Raw genomic sequence first — 20,840 nt, 5'->3', positions numbered from 1 at the left:
AAAATAACCCTTTTAGGAGCGAGTCTGCCTGTCCGTCTGAGCCTTAACCATTCATACAGTGTTCCTCCCTATGTTACCAATATTTCTTCATAAGAGATGCCGTGATCACTTTCATCATTGAAATGATTGTATTTACTCCAAACTGACAATATTGTGTAATTTCTCTAACAGAATATTTGATGCTACTTTGTGTGTGTGGTTCATTTATCGATTTAATGCTGGTTCAGCTCTGTTTGGTTTAAACAAGCTTCAGTTGGAAGCTCAGTTAGGCACTGCATGCTGTCCCTTTAAGAGCGTTGATCTGACAGCTTCTCATTGGATGTTGGAGAGGGATTTCGTGGACCAATAAGATTTTGAACTGTACAAAGCAATCCACTCCCTGCCCCCATAGCGCTGTTACAGAGTGAACTGAGCTCAACAAGAGAGCAATAAGCAGCCATTTCATTCAGCTAAACATGAGATTCATCTTAAAGGCACGATCAGAAGGTGTATCATTTTGCAAAGGGAGACATATTTTCTTCGAACATCGCGGCAGTATTCCTCTAAACCGGACTCTGATGGAAATTTACGTCATATAGCAGATCAAGGATGACAAAGAGAAAAGGAAATCGGGGCTGGAGATGGCTGGCTCTTTGGTGGCATCATTTTTCCCTTTTTTGCAGTACAATAGATGCACAGAATCGCTACAGCATCCCGGAGGAACTAAAACAGGGATCGGTGGTTGGAAGTCTTGCCAGAGATCTAGGGTTGGGATTATCGGACATTTTTGACCGTAAGATGCGCCTTGCCTCTGATGCTGGTGAGCAGTTTTTCAGCGTGGATGTGGGGAAGGGCGAACTGATCGTGAAAGACAGAATAGACAGAGAGGCTTTATGTGGACAAAGCGCCAGCTGCGTTCTACCCCTGCAGATAGTTGTTGAAAATCCTTTGCAGTCTCATCGGATTGAAGTGGAAATAATAGACATTAATGACAATTCTCCGAGTTTTCCTACGCAGGAAATTAACCTTAAAATACCTGAATCCGTGGTTGTCGGAAAACGCTTTCCTTTAGAAAGCGCTGAGGACTCTGACGTTGGAAGTAATTCTTTAAAATCATACTCCCTGAGCAAAAATGATTATTTTTCTTTAAAGTTTAAACAAACAAAAAATGGACAAGCTGTCCCGGAATTGATGTTAGAGAAGCCATTAGACAGAGAAAAGAATGCTGTACATCAGTTGTTACTGTCGGCATTAGATGGAGGAAATCCTGCCAGATCAGGAACCTGTAAAATTATAATCACTGTTCTCGACATTAACGATAATTTTCCAGTTTTTAGCGAAAATGAGTACAAGATTTCTTTAAAGGAGAACTGTACTAAAGGGACATTTGTTATCAAATTGACAGCCATCGATGCTGATGATGGTCTTAATGGTGAAGTGACTTATTTATTTGGGTCTCGTACTCCACAGTCTGTCCTATCGACGTTTGAAATCAATGATGAAAGCGGGGAAATGTTGTTAAAAGGTCCTCTAGATTATGAGACAAGTAAATCGTACCATATCGATATAAGTGCTAAAGACAAAGGGACTCCGGAAATGGAGGGACACTGTCGTGTCCAAGTTGACGTTGAGGATATAAATGATAATGCTCCAGAGATTGTGCTCACTTCTAAACCCAGTCCCGTACGCGAAGACGCTCCCCGTGGAACAGTGGTAGCTTTGATAAGCGCACGAGACGGTGACTCGGGTGATAACGGAAAAGTGGTGTTACATCTCTCAAAGAGGTTTCCGTTCACCCTAAAACCTTCGTTTTCTAATAACTATGAACTGCTGACCAACGGTCCGCTAGACCGTGAGAAAATTTCACAGTTTGATATCGAATTAAAAGCTTTTGATTCAGGTTTTCCTCAGCTATCCAGTAGTACAATTATAGCTGTTAGCGTCACTGATGTGAATGATAACCCACCTGTTTTTACCCAGTCCTTTTATAATGTGTATTTAAAAGAGAACGGAATCCCGGGATCTATACTTTATTCAGTATCAGCATCTGATCTGGATTCTGGTGAAAACGCAAAGATCTCTTACTCCATACTGGACTCTAAAGTGCAGGACGTCTCTGTCTCGTCTTATGTTTACATTAACTCAGATAACGGGAGCATCTACAGCATGCACTCGTTTGACTATGAGAAGCTGAAAGTGTTTCAGATTCAGGTTCAGGCAAAGGACCAGGGCTCTCCCTCTCTCAGCAGCAACGCCACTGTCCATGTTTTCATCCTGGACCAGAACGATAATACCCCCGCTGTTATTTACCCCTCCTCCGCTGCCCTGGGCTCCCTCTCTCATCAGAGGATGCCCCGCTCCGCTAAAGCGGGTCACCTGGTTACTAAGGTAACAGCCGTGGACGCTGATTCGGGCCATAATGCCTGGATCTCATACAGACTAGCGGAGGCCACAGACGCCTCTCTGTTCACCGTCAATCAGTACACAGGAGAGGTGAGGACTAAACGCGCTGTGTACGAGCAGGACGACTCCTCTCAGAGGCTGCTGATAGAGATCAAGGACGACGGGCAGCCGGTTCAGTCTGCCACCGCCACGGTGTCCATCCTACTGGAGGACGGTCTCCATGAACCCATTTTAGACCTCCGACACAAAATGTCCGAGCCCAGCAAGAAAACTGGCAGAATCACCCTTTATTTGATTCTGTCTCTGGCCTCAGTGTCCGTGCTGTCTCTGGTGACTTTTCTCATCCTGGCGGTGAAATGCATCAGGGGCAGCAGAAGCAGCGGGAGCTGCTGCATGAGACGGAGCGACTGTGATGATTACAAGAACCCCAACAGAAACCTGCAGATTCAGCTCAACACTGACGGACCTATAAAATACGTGGAGGTCCTGGGAGGAGACATGATGTCTCAGAGTCAGTCGTTCAGGTCCTGCATGTCTCCGATGTCAGAGTACAGTGATTTCACATTGATCAAACCCAGCAGCACCACAGACTTTAAAGAAGTCATCAGTGTTCTGGACGCGTCTTTACCCGACAGCACCTGGACCTTTGAGAGCCAACAGGTGAGCTCAAAGAATTGCATTATCACATTAGTTGAATAATTCAGTGAAAGAAATAAATGGCGGGCATTCTTGCTTGCTAGTTTCTGTTGCCAGTTGTATATACTTTCATTTACTTTTTTGCAGTATGATGTGGATGACAGTGCTCAGTCCTCAGCTTGGTTCGTTATTAAAAGCAGATTTTGTCAAACAGGTTAATATGGTAGTCAAATATGTTCACAAATATTTTATTCGTGAAATAAAATATTTTTCACAAGCAAAATATTTTGATGCTTGTGAAAGTCTTCGTTATATAATTAATTGTATATTCAAGTAAACATTTACGCTGGTGTATGTCTGTAAAATGTTGATCGAAAATTATTTTTAATTTTATTTATTTATTACTTATTGTTATTTTTAATCCATTAGTAAATTAAAGTACATGTAACACAACTTCAATCTGTACAACAGCGTGCCGACCTGCTTTCATGAGCGCTGCTGTATCTTTAAAAGCTCTGCTCAGAGCGCTTCCCGTTGGATGACAGTGAAGCATTCTGTGCTCCAATAGCAGACAAGGAAAGTACAAAGAGATCGACCCCCTCCTCCATCAGCTTCAGCACCACGTTCATAATGCAATGAGTTAGATTGCAGTGTGAGGCGCGTATAACTCGGACCTTAGAATAAAATAATAGATTTTCAGTTGAAGGCATGAATGAAGATGATTTTGGATTGTTTACGATTCTGTTTGAATCTTCCTGGAGCTGGATGAGTGCCATAATTTTCATGATGGGAAATATTACGAGCTAACGGATCGGGAATGACAAAGAAAATGGGATACCGAGACTGGAGATGGCAGGCGCTCTGGTGGCATCAGCTCTTTATCCTGTGGAGTACAATAGAAGCACAGACTCGCTACAGCATCCCAGAGGAACTAAAACCGGGTTCTGTGGTCGGAAATCTCGCCAAAGATTTGGGTTTGTCATTAGCTGAGATTTTTTACCGTAAGCTGCGGGTCGCCTCTGAGGCTGGCGAGCAGTATTTCAGCGTGGATGCGGGGAAGGGCGAGCTGGTGGTGAATGACAGAATAGACAGAGAGGCTCTGTGTGGACAAAGCGTCAGCTGTGTTTTACCTTTACAACTTGTTATTGAAAACCCCTTACATTTACACCGACTTGATGTAGAAATTAAAGATATTAATGATAATTCTCCCGTGTTTCAAGCAAAACAATTGTCTATAAAAATAGCAGAAACAGCGGCAGTGGGAACACGCTTCGCATTGGAGAATGCAGAGGATCTGGATGTTGGAAGTAACTCAGTAAAATCATACAGTTTGTCAAGAAACGAATGTTTTGCGCTAAAAATGAAGGAGGTAGATGATGGCAGAGCAGTCCCCGAACTAGTGTTGGAAAAATCTCTTGATCGAGAGAAGAAAGCTGTTCATGAACTAAAATTGACTGCAGTCGATGGGGGAAATCCGGCCCTGTCCGGTACAGCGCAAATTGTAATTCATGTGCTTGATGCAAACGACAATTTCCCAGTATTCGAAAAAAACAATTATAAAATTTCTTTACCAGAAAATACTGAGAAGGGTACCTCTGTGATTAAAATTACTGCTACTGACGCAGATGAGGGACCGAACGGAGAAATTGAGTTCTTTTTTGGTCCGAGGACCCCAGAGTCCGTCTTATCCATATTTGAAATAAAATCATTAACTGGAGATATTTATTTAACGGGAAATTTGGATTATGAAAAATCCACCTCCTATAAAATAGAAATATCTGCGAAAGACAAAGGAGTTCCTGAAATGGAGAGCCACTGTCGACTACAGGTTGATGTTTTAGACATTAATGACAATATACCGGAAATTGTTCTCACCTCGGAACCTCAGCCTGTGCGGGAAGACGCACCAAGCGGTACAGTAGTTGCTTTGCTTAATGCACGTGATGCTGACTCTGGTAATAATAGCAAAGTTACGCTGCATTCAAATGAAGTCTTTCCTTTTGCCCTTAAACCTTCGTTTTCTAATATTTATGCGCTGGTTACAAGCGGCCCTTTGGATAGAGAAAAATTCTCAGAGTATAATATCGAAATAACAGCGAGTGATTCAGGTTCTCCTCCACTTTCTAGTAAAAAAGTTATACCAGTAACTATCATTGATGTGAATGACAATCCTCCAATTTTCAGTCAGGCCTCATATGACGTGTATTTAAAAGAAAATGGATTACCAGGATCTATACTTTATTCAGTATCAGCGTCTGATCTGGATTCTGGTGAAAACGCAAAGATCTCTTACTCCATACTGGACTCTAAAGTGCAGGACGTCTCTGTCTCGTCTTATGTTTACATTAACTCAGATAACGGGAGCATCTACAGCATGCACTCGTTTGACTATGAGAAGCTGAAAGTGTTTCAGATTCAGGTTCAGGCAAAGGACCAGGGCTCTCCCTCTCTCAGCAGCAACGCCACTGTCCATGTTTTCATCCTGGACCAGAACGATAATACCCCCGCTGTTATTTACCCCTCCTCCGCTGCCCTGGGCTCCCTCTCTCACCAGAGGATGCCCCGCTCCGCTAAAGCGGGTCACCTGGTTACCAAGGTAACGGCCGTGGACGCTGACTCGGGCCATAATGCCTGGATCTCATACAGACTAGCGGAGGCCACAGACGCCTCTCTGTTCACCGTCAATCAGTACACAGGAGAGGTGAGGACTAAACGCGCTGTGTACGAGCAGGACGACTCCTCTCAGAGGCTGCTGATAGAGATCAAGGACGACGGGCAACCGGTTCAGTCCGCCACCGCCACGGTGTCCATCCTACTGGAGGACGGTCTCCATGAACCCATTTTAGACCTCCGACACAAAATGTCCGAGCCCAGCAAGAAAACTGGCAGAATCACCCTTTATTTGATTCTGTCTCTGGCCTCAGTGTCCGTGCTGTCTCTGGTGACTTTTCTCATCCTGGCGGTGAAATGCATCAGGGGCAGCAGAAGCAGCGGGAGCTGCTGCATGAGAAGGAGCGACTGTGATGATTACAAGAACCCCAACAGAAACCTGCAGATTCAGCTCAACACTGACGGACCTATAAAATACGTGGAGGTCCTGGGAGGAGACATGATGTCTCAGAGTCAGTCGTTCAGGTCCTGCATGTCTCCGATGTCAGAGTACAGTGATTTCACATTGATCAAACCCAGCAGCACCACAGACTTTAAAGAAGTCATCAGTGTTCTGGACGCGTCTTTACCCGACAGCACCTGGACCTTTGAGAGCCAGCAGGTGAGTCAAGGGAGCAGCAACCTTAATACATAAAATCAGTGGTTTAATATTTATATGTTCTTTATATAAGTTGCATTGCGTGACTGACATTGAGTGAAAGCGATCCTTTAGCGGTTTGTTTCTTGTTGAGTTTTTTATGTGTCAGTTGTAACTTGTGGCATATTTATGTGTCTGTTAGCTGATTTTCTTGAAGTCGTGTTCAGTATATATTTGTTTTCACCTCGAGATATTCTGGTATGATCCAATCTTCCCTTTACACTTTCATGAAAGACATAATTTTTCAGCACCACATACTGGACAGCGACAACTGCATAATTTCTGACACGAAACACAAACTGCTGAAAATGCATTTGTTAGTAAAACTTTGATTCGCAGTTTGTTTCAAATTGATGTAAAGTACAGAGTCAATATTGTGTTTTTTATTTATTTATTTATTTTTGTCATCACATTTTAAAATCAGCCATGCTTCGTCTTTATCATTGATAAAGATAAAGTGGAGATTTGTCTCTCCTTCCTCAGTTGCACTGATGCTGCTGAGCTTTTCAGCACACACGTCTTTAAATGAAATCCTCACCACTTTTTTACTGGGTGATAGGAGTGTGTAGTGAGCACCAATGAAACGCAAAGCTGTACAAAGAGATCTAGTCCCTCCCCCATCCAGACACACAGTCGCAATCTCTCCCAGAGCAAGCAGATGGATGAAACGGAGCGATGTTACTAATAGACCTCAAGCAAACAAATGAAATGGAAATATTTATTAACCTCAACTTTGGATTCTTGCATTGGATTGATTGTTTACTACCATGACTGATACCGACCACATTTTGATTACCTCACTGGAAAATAATTCTTGAGAATCCGGGATGACAAAGACAATAGGATACCGAGGCTGGAGATGGAAAGCAGTTTGGTGGCAGCGATTCTTTCTCCTGTGGACTACAATAGAAGCTCAAACACGTTACAGTATTCCGGAGGAGCTAAGTCCGGGTTCTGTGGTCGGAAATCTCGCCAAAGATTTGGGTTTGTCATTAGCTGAGATTTTTGACCGTAAGCTGCGGGTCGCCTCTGAGGCTGGCGAGCAGTTTTTCAGCGTGGATGCAGGGAAGGGCGAGCTGGTGGTGAATGACAGAATAGACCGAGAGGCTCTGTGTGGACAAAGCGCCAGCTGTGTGTTACCTTTGCAACTTGTTATTGAAAACCCCTTACATTTACACCGACTGGAGGTTGAAATTAAAGATATTAATGATAATTCTCCCGTGTTTCAAGCAAAAGAACTGTCTTTGAAAATTGCAGAATCGGCAGCAGTGGGAACTCGCTTTCTTTTGGAAACCGCGGAGGATTTAGACGTCGGGGTTAATTCTGTCAAGTCTTACACTTTGACAAGAAACGAATGCTTCACACTAAAAATGAAGGATGTTAATGGTGGCAGAGCAGTTCCTGAGTTGGTGTTAGAAAAGGCTCTTGATCGGGAGAAAAAAGCTGTTCATGAGCTAAAATTGACAGCAGTAGATGGGGGGAATCCAGCCCTTTCCGGTACCTCCGAAATTGTAATTACTGTTCTTGATATTAATGACAATTTTCCTGTATTTGAAAAAAATACCTACACGGTCTCTCTGGAGGAGAGCACTGTCAAGGACACCTCTATAATTAAAATTACTGCTACGGATGCAGATGAGGGATCTAACGGAGAAATTGAATTTTCATTTGGTTCGAGGACCCCAGAGTCCGTGTTATCCATATTTGAAATTAGACCATTAACAGGAGAAATATATTTGAAAGGACATTTGGATTATGAGAAAGACGTGTCCTATAAAATAGAAATATCTGCGAAAGACAAAGGAGTTCCTGAAATGGAAAGTTACTGTCATTTACAGATAGACGTTTTAGACATGAATGACAATATACCGGAAATTGTTCTCACCTCCGAACCTCAGCCTGTGCGGGAAGACGCACCAAGCGGTACAGTAGTTGCTTTGCTAAATGCACGTGATGCTGACTCTGGTAATAATAGCAAAGTTACGCTACAGTCAAATAAAGTCTTTCCTTTTGCTCTTAAACCTTCGTTTTCTAATAATTATGCGCTGGTTACAAGCGGCCCTATGGATAGAGAAAAATTCTCAGAGTATAATATCGAAATAACAGCGAGTGATTCAGGTTCTCCTTCACTTTCTAGTAAAAAAGTTATACCAGTAACTATCATTGATGTGAATGACAATCCTCCAATTTTCAGTCAGGCCTCATATGACGTGTATTTAAAAGAAAATGGATTACCAGGATCTATACTTTATTCAGTATCAGCATCTGATCTGGATTCTGGTGAAAACGCAAAGATCTCTTACTCCATACTGGACTCTAAAGTGCAGGACGTCTCTGTCTCGTCTTATGTTTACATTAACTCAGATAACGGGAGCATCTACAGCATGCACTCGTTTGACTATGAGAAGCTGAAAGTGTTTCAGATTCAGGTTCAGGCAAAGGACCAGGGCTCTCCCTCTCTCAGCAGCAACGCCACTGTCCATGTTTTCATCCTGGACCAGAACGATAATACCCCCGCTGTTATTTACCCCTCCTCCGCTGCCCTGGGCTCTCTCTCTCACCAGAGGATGCCCCGCTCCGCTAAAGCGGGTCACCTGGTTACTAAGGTAACAGCCGTGGACGCTGACTCGGGCCATAATGCCTGGATCTCATATAGACTAGCGGAGGCCACAGACGCCTCTCTGTTCACCGTCAATCAGTACACAGGAGAGGTGAGGACTAAACGCGCTGTGTACGAGCAGGACGACTCCTCTCAGAGGCTGCTGATAGAGATCAAGGACGACGGGCAACCGGTTCAGTCCGCCACCGCCACGGTGTCCATCCTACTGGAGGACGGTCTCCATGAACCCATTTTAGACCTCCGACACAAAATGTCCGAGCCCAGCAAGAAAACTGGCAGAATCACCCTTTATTTGATTCTGTCTCTGGCCTCAGTGTCCGTGCTGTCTCTGGTGACTTTTCTCATCCTGGCGGTGAAATGCATCAGGGGCAGCAGAAGCAGCGGGAGCTGCTGCATGAGAAGGAGCGACTGTGATGATTACAAGAACCCCAACAGAAACCTGCAGATTCAGCTCAACACTGATGGACCTATAAAATACGTGGAGGTCCTGGGAGGAGACATGATGTCTCAGAGTCAGTCGTTCAGGTCCTGCATGTCTCCGATGTCAGAGTACAGTGATTTCACATTGATCAAACCCAGCAGCACCACAGACTTTAAAGAAGTCATCAGTGTTCTGGACGCGTCTTTACCCGACAGCACCTGGACCTTTGAGAGCCAACAGGTGAGCTAAGCGAACAGCCATCTTTACTTATTGAAACAAATGTTTTATGCATTTGTTCTATTTTATTTGTCTTTGAAATGCTGAATTAGTACATGCTATAACTGACTTGTTTTGACGTTGATTTTTTTTCTGTGCCGTTAGTCTTGCATCTTGGGGCTGTTTGATACGTCATTCAGCTCGCTTTCGCACAGTAGCTTCCAAATAGTGACTTCTTCGTTCCACGTAATCTGTTTTTTTATGGTGTATCAATTTGACCTTTTCAGTTCATGTTGTCGCTGTCCAGCACCTTAACCCTGAATAGCGACAACTTCAACAAGATTTCTGATATGAGATTTAAGCTGCTGAAAACCGGTTTGTAGTTTGAAATAACATAAAGAGTTAGTTTCATACGGTACGTGATTTATAAATCTGTCTTTTTTGTAAATCACAACATTTTATATAGCTATCTATATTTTGTAATTACGTGCGGGGATAGTTTCAGTCTCCCTCTTGGTAACACGTTATTTGACGGGTTGTGAATAAGACTGTCATGACACCGTCATGAACACGAGTAAGTCTTCGTGAATATTTATGACTGTTGTCATAAAGTGTCATTCCGTAAATCATGACACTTTTAATATGAAGCTGACATTATTCAAAATGTCTTTGTTATGACAACTTGACATTAACCAAGAAATCCTGATCTGACATAAATTTGTTCTAAAAGTATTACTGATTAAACGTTCGCTTTAATAACTAAAGCTACATAATTTATCTTTGACGTGGGCCGGTCCCAGCCCTGGCGGCGCGGCGCGGTCTGGGGCGCATTGAGGACAGTCTGCCCCGGTCGACAGCCGCGCCGGGGGCTAGGGGGAGAGAGGGCGCAGTGAGCACTTTGTTCCACGGCCCCGGAGAGCGGCGAGGTTCGGGCGGAGGGGCCGGACTTCGCCCGGACTTCTGTAACAGGTAACATGTGTTACCTGTTACGTAACACCTGTGTTATGTAACAGGTGTTACATAACACCTGTTCATGACAGGTGTTATGTAATGTTTATGACGGTGTCATGACAGTCTTATTCACAGCCCGCCAGATAAAATGTTACCTCACTCTTTGAGTAATATTAACTCTACTTTGAATTTAGTTCTCCTCAGCTCATCTGTGTCTTTATATGAAATTCTCACTCCCTTAATGGATGGCAGAAATGGGTGTTGAGCACCAATGAAATGCAGAGCTGTACAAAGAGATCTAGTCCCTCCCCCATGCAGCCACACAGTCACAATCTCTACCTCTGCAAGCAGATGGATGAAACGGAGCGATGCTACTAACACAGCTAAAGCAAACCAAACAAATACACATGTTTTTTAGTCGTGATTGTGGAATCTTTCGTTTGATCGATTCTTTACTGCCATGGACGACATTGATATTTTTCCTTCTTGACCATTTCACTGGAAAATAATTCTTGAGAATCTGGGATGACAAAGACAAAAGGTTCCCGGGACTGGAGATGGAAAGCGCTCTGGTGGAATCAGTTATTTCTCCTGTGGAGTACAATAGAAGCACAGACTCGCTACAGCATCCCAGAGGAACTAAAACCGGGTTCTGTGGTCGGAAATCTCGCCAAAGATTTGGGTTTTTCATTATCTGAGATTTTTGACCGTAAGCTGCGGGTCGCCTCTGAGGCTGGCGAGCAGTATTTCAGCGTGGATGCGGGGAAGGGCGAGCTGGTGGTGAATGACAGAATAGACAGAGAGGCTCTGTGTGGACAAAGCGCCAGCTGTGTTTTAACTCTGCAAATTGTTATTGATAAGCCTTTACAGCTGTACCGAGTAGAAGTGGAAATACAAGATGTGAATGATAATTCTCCCACGTTTCCGTCGACAGAAAAAATATTGCAAATAGCCGAGTCGGCAGCGGCGGGGACGCATTTTCCGCTAGAAACAGCTCAAGATCTTGATGTTGGCGTTAACTCGGTGAGATCTTATACTTTGAGCAAAGATGAGTTCTTTAGTCTGAAAATTAAAGAAGTGTCTGGTGGAAAGAGAGTTCCAGAGTTAGCGCTGTCTAAATCTATTGACAGAGAGAAAAAACCCACACATACACTGACTCTCACTGCAGTAGATGGGGGAAATCCAGTAAGGTCTGGGACCTGTCAAATAACGATAAATGTCCTTGATAATAACGACAATTTTCCTGCATTTGAGAAAAGCATATACAAAGTGTCCATAGGTGAAAACGCGCTGAAAGGGGCTCCAGTTCTTACACTGGCTGCAAAAGATGCTGATGAAGGTCTTAACGGAGAGGTTGAATTTGCTTTTGGTGCGCACACACCAGATAACGTCAGATCTGTTTTTGATATTGACCCATTAACTGGGGAAATACGCCTGATTGGTCATTTAGATTTTGAAACCAACTCTAATTATGAGATAGACATTTCCGCTACAGATAAAGGAAGTCCGAGAATGGAGGGTCATTGCACTGTCCATGTTGAAGTCTTAGACGTTAATGATAATCCTCCAAATATATTTCTGACCTCTCAACCAAACTCTGTGCCTGAGAATTCACCGAGTGGGACTGTAGTGGCTTTAATTAGCGCAAGAGATGTTGACACTGGAGATAATAGTAAAGTAATACTACATCTTAATAAAAATGTTCCTTTTAAACTAAAAGCGTCATTTTCTGATAACTATGCTTTGATTACAAACGGTCCTTTAGACAGAGAAAAATTCTCAGAGTATGAAGTTGAGATAACCGCGACTGATTTAGGTTCACCACCAATGAGCAGTAAGAAGACAATAAACGTTAATATTACTGATGTAAATGACAATCCACCTGTTTTTACGCAATTCACATATAGTGTGTATTTAAAAGAAAATGGATTACCGGGATCTATACTATATTCAGTGTCCGCATCTGATCTGGATTCTGGTGAAAACGCAAAGATCTCTTACTCCATACTGGACTCTAAAGTGCAGGACGTCTCTGTCTCGTCTTATGTTTACATTAACTCAGATAACGGGAGCATCTACAGCATGCACTCGTTTGACTATGAGAAGCTGAAAGTGTTTCAGATTCAGGTTCAGGCAAAGGACCAGGGCTCTCCCTCTCTCAGCAGCAACGCCACTGTCCATGTTTTCATCCTGGACCAGAACGATAATACCCCCGCTGTTATTTACCCCTCCTCCGCTGCCCTGGGCTCCCTCTCTCATCAGAGGATGCCCCGCTCCGCTAAAGCGGGTCACCTGGTTACCAAAGTAACGGCCGTGGACGCTGATTCGGGCTATAATGCCTGGATCTCATACAGACTAGCAGAGGCCACAGACGCCTCTCTGTTCACCGTCAATCAGTACACAGGAGAGGTGAGGACTAAACGCGCTGTGTACGAGCAGGACGACTCCTCTCAGAGGCTGCTGATAGAGATCAAGGACGACGGGCAGCCGGTTCAGTCTGCCACCGCCACGGTGTCCATCCTACTGGAGGACGGTCTCCATGAACCCATTTTAGACCTCCGACACAAAATGTCCGAGCCCAGCAAGAAAACTGGCAGAATCACCCTTTATTTGATTCTGTCTCTGGCCTCAGTGTCCGTGCTGTCTCTGGTGACTTTTCTCATCCTGGCGGTGAAATGCATCAGGGGCAGCAGAAGCAGCGGGAGCTGCTGCATGAGAAGGAGCGACTGTGATGATTACAAGAACCCCAACAGAAACCTGCAGATTCAGCTCAACACTGATGGACCTATAAAATACGTGGAGGTCCTGGGAGGAGACATGATGTCTCAGAGTCAGTCGTTCAGGTCCTGCATGTCTCCGATGTCAGAGTACAGTGATTTCACATTGATCAAACCCAGCAGCACCACAGATTTTAAAGAAGTCATCAGTGTTCTGGACGCGTCTTTACCCGACAGCACCTGGACCTTTGAGAGCCAACAGGTGAGCTAAAAATTAATCAGATTTCATAAATATTTCCACTATATTTTTACTATATGTTAACGAGCATAAAAATCATTGGGTGATTCGTCCATTTGTTCCCAGAAAACTACAGCATTTCACATCTTCTTCTTTTATTTCTTTTTTTTAACTTAAACTTGCATAGTTGAAGATTTCTTTATTTTTTCTATTGGACAATTCGTCTCATAGCAGGCATTAAAGTATGCTATGTTGCAGAAGTATATTAATCACTTATTAATTCTTACTGTTTCTTGCCATCTGTCGCAGCCAAACCTTAAATTTTGGTTGCGTTTCAGTGTTTCAGCACTGCTGGCCTGGACAGCGACATTATTTCACTAAGACGGCTGGAGCACGGGGATTGGTATTGTTTGGGGGCCTCTATTCAAGAAACGAATGAATGAATGAATGAATGAATGAATGAATGAATGAATGAATGAATGAACATTTAAAAATTTTAAATAACAGTAATTTATTTTCACTTAAGCCAAATCAATTGTTTGTTTCAGTATGTTTAAGGACTTTTTATAAAGAAATTTAAAAACGTTCGTTAGGACCTGCAAAGTTTTGCAGGGCTAAAAGTTTCCCTTGCCTCGATCAGCCCTTCAATTTAAAGCCTAAAACCCATCAACATTAACCAAAATCCATAAAACTAGCTGGATCAAAGGCACATACACACTTATAGTTACAACATATAACTGTCAAACGTTTTGATTATAATCAGTAGATCTTTTTATAAAAAATTGTAATGTCTCTCGTGGCCTTTAATAAGCTATTTTGTTGTTTTTGTGCATTTCATTGTTGTTGAATTTTTGCAGTACAATATGTATTTGTAAAACGAAAATGAAAGAAATAAAAGACAGGAATAGAAAAGAAAAACATTCTTTGGATCAAAACCTTTAAAATGAAAGTAGCTTTTATTAAGATGTAGATCCAGAATTCATTTATTTACCACTTTATTTGTTCATTTACGTGATGTTGCGCCTGCTGTGATTCCTGCTGCAGCTTCGTAGGCATGCTGGGCTTCTTGTGATTGGACTGATGGTCTGGAAGATGGAGACCAATAGCTCACAAAATTGTACAAAGAGATCTAGTCCTTCCCCCACTCGCTCTCCTCACAGCAACCCTCACTGTGCTCAGAGTCGGAGAGGAGATGCATTTCGTACGTTACGTCTTTATCCAACTTTATCATGTGTTCTGTTAGTCATAATTGACCAAATTGTCGAAGAATTTCCGTATTAATGGTGACTTCAAAGTCAGGATTACGTGGATGAATATCTTCATGGGAAATACAACGTTGTAGCGGACCGGGCAGCCGCCGTGGATGACAAAGAGAATGAGATATCGAGAGTGGAAATGGCTTGGGCTTTGGTGGTATCATTTCGTTCTGTTGAGGATTACAATAGAAGGACAGACTCGCTACAGCATCCCGGAGGAAGTGAAACGGGGTTCTGTGGTTGGAAATCTCGCAAAAGATCTCGGCTTGGGATTATCAGACATTTTGGACCGTAAGCTGCGTGTCGCCTCTGAGGCTGGCGAGCAGTATTTCAGCGTGGACGCGGGGAAGGGCGAGCTGGTGGTAAATGACAGAATAGACAGAGAGGCTCTGTGTGGACAAAGCGCCAGCTGTATTCTATCACTGCACGTTGTGACAGAGAATCCGCTACAGCTGCACCGGATAGAAGTGGAAGTAAAAGACATAAATGACAACTCTCCGGTTTTCATGAAAGAAGAGCGGCATCTAAAGATCGCCGAATCTACCGCTGCCGGTATACGCTTCCCTTTGGACACCGCACAGGATCAGGATTTTGGCAGTAATTCGGTAAAGTCGTATACATTAAGTAAAAGCGAATGTTTTAGCTTGAAAATGAAGGAACTGTCTGGTGACCGACATGTTCCGGAGCTGGTGCTGGAGAAACCGCTAGACCGAGAGAGACAGAGCGTGCATCAGTTGTTACTGACGGCGTTAGACGGAGGCAGCCCGGTGAAAACTGGAACCACAAATATCATCGTGACCGTGTTGGACAATAACGACAACGTGCCAGTGTTTAAAAGGACGTTGTATAATATTTCTGTGCCTGAAAATAGCGCCGTCGGTTCTGTGCTTGTTCAAGTTGAAGCCACGGATGAAGACGAGGGAGTCAATGCAGAGATTGAATACAGATTTGCTGACAGCACGCCCCAGTCGCTGCTGTCCATTTTTAAGATGAATTCAGATACAGGCGAAATTATCTTATTGGACGCGTTAGATTATGAGAGCAGCAGTAAGATTGAAATAAGTATCACTGCAAAGGACAAAGGATTTCCAGAAATGGAGGGTCACTGTCGCGTACAAATAGTTGTAATAGATGTCAATGATAACGTGCCAGAAATAATGTTAACTTCCAAGCCAAGTCCCGTACGAGAGGACGCACCAAAAGGTACCGTGGTAGCTTTAATAAGTGCACGTGATCTCGATTCAGGCAATAATGGCAACGTGGCATTAAAACTTGCCCATCGGTCTCCTTTCAGTCTGAAAGCTTCTTTTTCAAACAATTATGCCCTGATTACTGCTGGTGTTTTAGACCGAGAAAAAACAGCAGAATATAATGTTGAGATAACAGCGACTGATTCAGGCTCCCCGCCTCTGTCAAGTAAGAAAACAATTCATGTCAGCATCACTGATGTAAATGACAACCCACCTGTTTTTACCCAGTCCTTTTATAATGTGTATGTGAAAGAGAACAGAGTCCCAGGATCTATACTATATTCAGTGTCCGCATCTGATCTGGATTCTGGTGAAAACGCAAAGATCTCTTACTCCATACTGGACTCTAAAGTGCAGGACGTCTCTGTCTCGTCTTATGTTTACATTAACTCAGATAACGGGAGCATCTACAGCATGCACTCGTTTGACTATGAGAAGCTGAAAGTGTTTCAGATTCAGGTTCAGGCAAAGGACCAGGGCTCTCCCTCTCTCAGCAGCAACGCCACTGTCCATGTTTTCATCCTGGACCAGAACGATAATACCCCCGCTGTTATTTACCCCTCCTCCGCTGCACTGGGCTCCCTCTCTCATCAGAGGATGCCCCGCTCCGCTAAAGCGGGTCACCTGGTTACCAAGGTAACGGCCGTGGACGCTGACTCGGGCTATAATGCCTGGATCTCATACAGACTAGCAGAGGCCACAGACGCCTCTCTGTTCACCGTCAATCAGTACACAGGAGAGGTGAGGACTAAACGCGCTGTGTACGAGCAGGACGACTCCTCTCAGAGGCTGCTGATAGAGATCAAGGACGACGGGCAGCCGGTTCAGTCCGCCACCGCCACGGTGTCCATCCTACTGGAGGACGGTCTCCATGAACCCATTTTAGACCTCCGACACAAAATGTCCGAGCCCAGCAAGAAAACTGGCAGAATCACCCTTTATTTGATTCTGTCTCTGGCCTCAGTGTCCGTGCTGTCTCTGGTGACTTTTCTCATCCTGGCGGTGAAATGCATCAGGGGCAGCAGAAGCAGCGGGAGCTGCTGCATGAGAAGGAGCGACTGTGATGATTACAAGAACCCCAACAGAAACCTGCAGATTCAGCTCAACACTGACGGACCTATAAAATACGTGGAGGTCCTGGGAGGAGACATGATGTCTCAGAGTCAGTCGTTCAGGTCCTGCATGTCTCCGATGTCAGAGTACAGTGATTTCACATTGATCAAACCCAGCAGCACCACAGACTTTAAAGAAGTCATCAGTGTTCTGGACGCGTCTTTACCCGACAGCACCTGGACCTTTGAGAGCCAGCAGGTGAGCATAGAGTCGCTTTAATTGTCATTTAGAAAGATTTAAATCAACATTAAACACATTTTGTGAAGATTATATGTATCTTAACAAAAAAACACTTTACTAATCTAGTAGTTGCTTTCTGCTGACTTGCCTTACCTGTGCTCCGCTGACTGTTGTTTTTTATTTGTTTGTTTTAAAAAACCCTGAAAAAATAAGGTGTCAGGTTTTAAAAAATCATCTCAAAGATCAAATGTTGAGTGCAGTACAAAGCAAAGCATTTCAGCACTGCACTGCTGGACAGCGACCGTAATCCCATGAAGTGTAGAGGATACACTGAATGTTGACACAGACCGCTTTTATTTAATTCTTTAAAAAAGAACAATTAATTGATTAACGAAATGTTTAATTTTATTATAAACAAAATACAACTTAATTGTACAAAATATATTTACAATCTTGAGTAATATTTGTGATTTTTTCTTTATATTGTCGGTTGTAAATTAAAATATTTGACTTTGCTGTTTCTTTAATATCTTATCATGCATCAACAAGCAGGTAGATGTGTCTTTACCAGTGTTACTCTGATTGGAAATCAGTGGTGGATGCTGTGAACCAATAGAATTCATCTCTGTAAAAAAGAGATCTAGTCCCTCCCCCTGCAGCTTCAGCCACCACAACGCTCAGAGTGGGAGAACAATCAGCAAATAATTCATATATTTAGAGCTCAGCATCATGTCTTTATTTAATGTTTGACCAGAAATAGCCCTCATTCCAAGTGGATATGTTGCGCTCGCTGGATATTCCTTTTTTTCTCTCTGATCTGCGCTTATATGGAATGGAAACGGGTTCGTTTGTAGAATGAGGATGACAAAGAGGAAAGAACACCGAGACTGGAGATGGATGGCGCTTTGGTGGCATCATTTCTTTCTTCTGTGGAATACAATACATGGACAGACTCGTTACAGCATACAAGAGGAGCTGAAACCGGGTTCTGTGGTTGGAAATCTTGCAAAAGATCTGGGTTTGGGATTATCGGACATTTTTGAGCGCAAGCTACGTGTCCCCTCCGAGGCTGGTGGGCAGCATTTCAGCGTGGATGTGGGGAAGGGCGAGTTAATAGTGAATGACAGAATAGACAGAGAGGCTTTATGTGGACAAAGCACCAGCTGCATATTGCCTCTGCAGGTTGTAATCGAGGATCCTCTACAGCTACATCGAATTGAAGTTGAAATAAGAGATATTAATGACAATTCTCCAAATTTCCTTTCAAACGAGATTTCTTTATATATAGCCGAATCGGCGGCTGTAGGTACGCGCTTTCCTTTAGAGAGCGCAGGGGACCCTGATGTTGGGAGCAATTCACTTAAATCGTATACACTCAGTAAAAACGACTGCTTCTCCCTGAAGATCAAAGAAATTGAGGGTGGCAAGGCTGCCCCGGAGCTGTTTTTGGAAAAAACTCTCGACCGAGAGAAAACGTCAGTTCACAAAATATTGCTGACAGCGTTAGACGGAGGAAATCCTGTAAGGTCTGGGACTACACAAATAACTATAACTGTTCTTGATATCAATGATAATTTTCCGGTGTTTGAGAAAAACTTGTACAAAATATCTTTGGGTGAAAAAAGTTTGAAAGGAATAGTTATTATTAAACCCAGAGCGACAGATGCAGACGAAGGCTCAAACGGTGAAGTTGAATTTTCATTTGCGCCTCGTACGCCGCCTTCTGTGCTGTCAGCCTTTGATATTCACCTTTTAACAGGTGAAATAACTCTGAAAGGGGATTTAGACTATGAGACAGTTAAGTCATATGACATTGATGTCATCGCAAAGGACAAAGGCAGTCCTCAAATGGAAGGCCACTGTCGTGTCCAGGTAGACGTCACTGATTTTAATGATAACGCCCCTGAAATTGTTTTTACTTCTCAGCCGAAACCTGTGCGCGAAGACGCGCCAAGTGGTACTGTAGTTGCTTTGATAAGCGCAAAAGACCTTGACTCCGGTGATAACGGTAAAGTGACTCTACATCTCGCCAAAGGTCCCCCTTTTAATCTGAAGCCTTCATTTTCTAATAATTATGCGCTGGTTACCAGCGGAACTTTAGACAGAGAGAGCGCCTCTGAGTATAATATTGAGATAACCGCCACTGATTCAGGTACTCCACAACTGTCCAGTACGAAAACTATTCATGTCAGCATTACTGATGTAAATGACAACCCTCCTAGTTTTTCTCAGTCGTCCTACAATGTGTATTTAAAAGAAAATGGATTACCGGGATCTATACTTTATTCAGTATCAGCGTCTGATCTGGATTCTGGTGAAAACGCAAAGATCTCTTACTCCATACTGGACTCTAAAGTGCAGGACGTTTCTGTCTCGTCTTATGTTTACATTAACTCAGATAACGGGAGCATCTACAGCATGCACTCGTTTGACTATGAGAAGCTGAAAGTGTTTCAGATTCAGGTTCAGGCAAAGGACCAGGGCTCTCCCTCTCTCAGCAGCAACGCCACTGTCCATGTTTTCATCCTGGACCAGAACGATAATACCCCCGCTGTTATTTACCCCTCCTCCGCTGCCCTGGGCTCCCTCTCTCACCAGAGGATGCACCGCTCCGCTAAAGCGGGTCACCTGGTTACCAAAGTAACGGCCGTGGACGCTGATTCGGGCTATAATGCCTGGATCTCATATAGACTAGCGGAGGCCACAGACGCCTCTCTGTTCACCGTCAATCAGTACACAGGAGAGGTGAGGACTAAACGCGCTGTGTACGAGCAGGACGACTCCTCTCAGAGGCTGCTGATAGAGATCAAGGACGACGGGCAACCGGTTCAGTCCGCCACCGCCACGGTGTCCATCCTACTGGAGGACGGTCTCCATGAACCCATTTTAGACCTCCGACACAAAATGTCCGAGCCCAGCAAGAAAACTGGCAGAATCACCCTTTATTTGATTCTGTCTCTGGCCTCAGTGTCCGTGCTGTCTCTGGTGACTTTTCTCATCCTGGCGGTGAAATGCATCAGGGGCAGCAGAAGCAGCGGGAGCTGCTGCATGAGAAGGAGCGACTGTGATGATTACAAGAACCCCAACAGAAACCTGCAGATTCAGCTCAACACTGATGGACCTATAAAATACGTGGAGGTCCTGGGAGGAGACATGATATCTCAGAGTCAGTCGTTCAGGTCCTGCATGTCTCCGATGTCAGAGTACAGTGATTTCACATTGATCAAACCCAGCAGCACCACAGACTTTAAAGAAGTCATCAGTGTTCTGGACGCGTCTTTACCCGACAGCACCTGGACCTTTGAGAGCCAGCAGGTGAGCTCAAAGAACAGCAGCTATAGTGTACACACATTCGTTTACTGGCTCGCTTCTGGTTAATTTTTATATTTATTTTGTTCCTTAGTGCCTATTTTGAGGTTACGCATCATGGATTTAATTTGCGTTCTGTTAGTCTATTTTTGAGGACATGGCTTAAATTGAAAAATAGGTTAAAAACATTTTACGTAGAATGAGATTGAAAATAATTCCCACAACAAATAAATAAAAAAAGATT

At 43.7% G+C, this 20,840-nt stretch overlaps 3 protein-coding genes across 49 annotated transcripts in view; all 3 read left to right on the top strand.

Moving 5' to 3' along the window:
• Positions 1-20,840, top strand: part of LOC114138950 (protocadherin gamma-C5-like) — a 238,954-nt gene that overhangs the window by 202,787 nt on the left and 15,327 nt on the right. Inside the window, exon 1 of one of the 47 annotated variants that reach the window (XM_028008472.1) lies at positions 7,005-9,606. The exons of 41 other annotated variants lie outside the window; for them this stretch is intronic. In XM_028008472.1, the coding sequence (XP_027864273.1) occupies positions 7,153-9,606 (2,454 nt within the window). In that variant the 5' untranslated portion in view covers positions 7,005-7,152. Of the gene's footprint in view, positions 1-7,004; positions 9,607-10,666; positions 13,513-15,355; positions 17,306-17,828; positions 20,603-20,840 lie in introns of those variants that run through there. 5 more of the 47 variants (XM_028008471.1, XM_028008496.1, XM_028008522.1 and 2 more) reach the window with 5 other exon arrangements.
• Positions 425-3,096, top strand: LOC114138954 (protocadherin gamma-C5-like). The gene has a single exon (XM_028008523.1). It carries the CDS (start codon positions 589-591, stop codon positions 3,079-3,081), a length of 2,493 nt encoding a protein of 830 aa, XP_027864324.1. The 5' UTR covers positions 425-588; the 3' UTR covers positions 3,082-3,096.
• Positions 3,675-6,337, top strand: LOC114138956 (protocadherin gamma-C5-like). The gene has a single exon (XM_028008524.1). The coding sequence runs from the start codon at positions 3,836-3,838 to the stop codon at positions 6,320-6,322; it is 2,487 nt and encodes an 828-aa protein (XP_027864325.1). The 5' UTR covers positions 3,675-3,835; the 3' UTR covers positions 6,323-6,337.

Source organism: Xiphophorus couchianus, chromosome 23 (assembly GCF_001444195.1).
Source record: "Xiphophorus couchianus chromosome 23, X_couchianus-1.0, whole genome shotgun sequence".
Taxonomy (NCBI): Eukaryota; Metazoa; Chordata; class Actinopteri; order Cyprinodontiformes; family Poeciliidae; genus Xiphophorus; species Xiphophorus couchianus.
The sequence above is the reverse complement of the archived record's forward strand: the minus strand, read 5'-3'. Positions and strand labels throughout refer to the sequence as shown.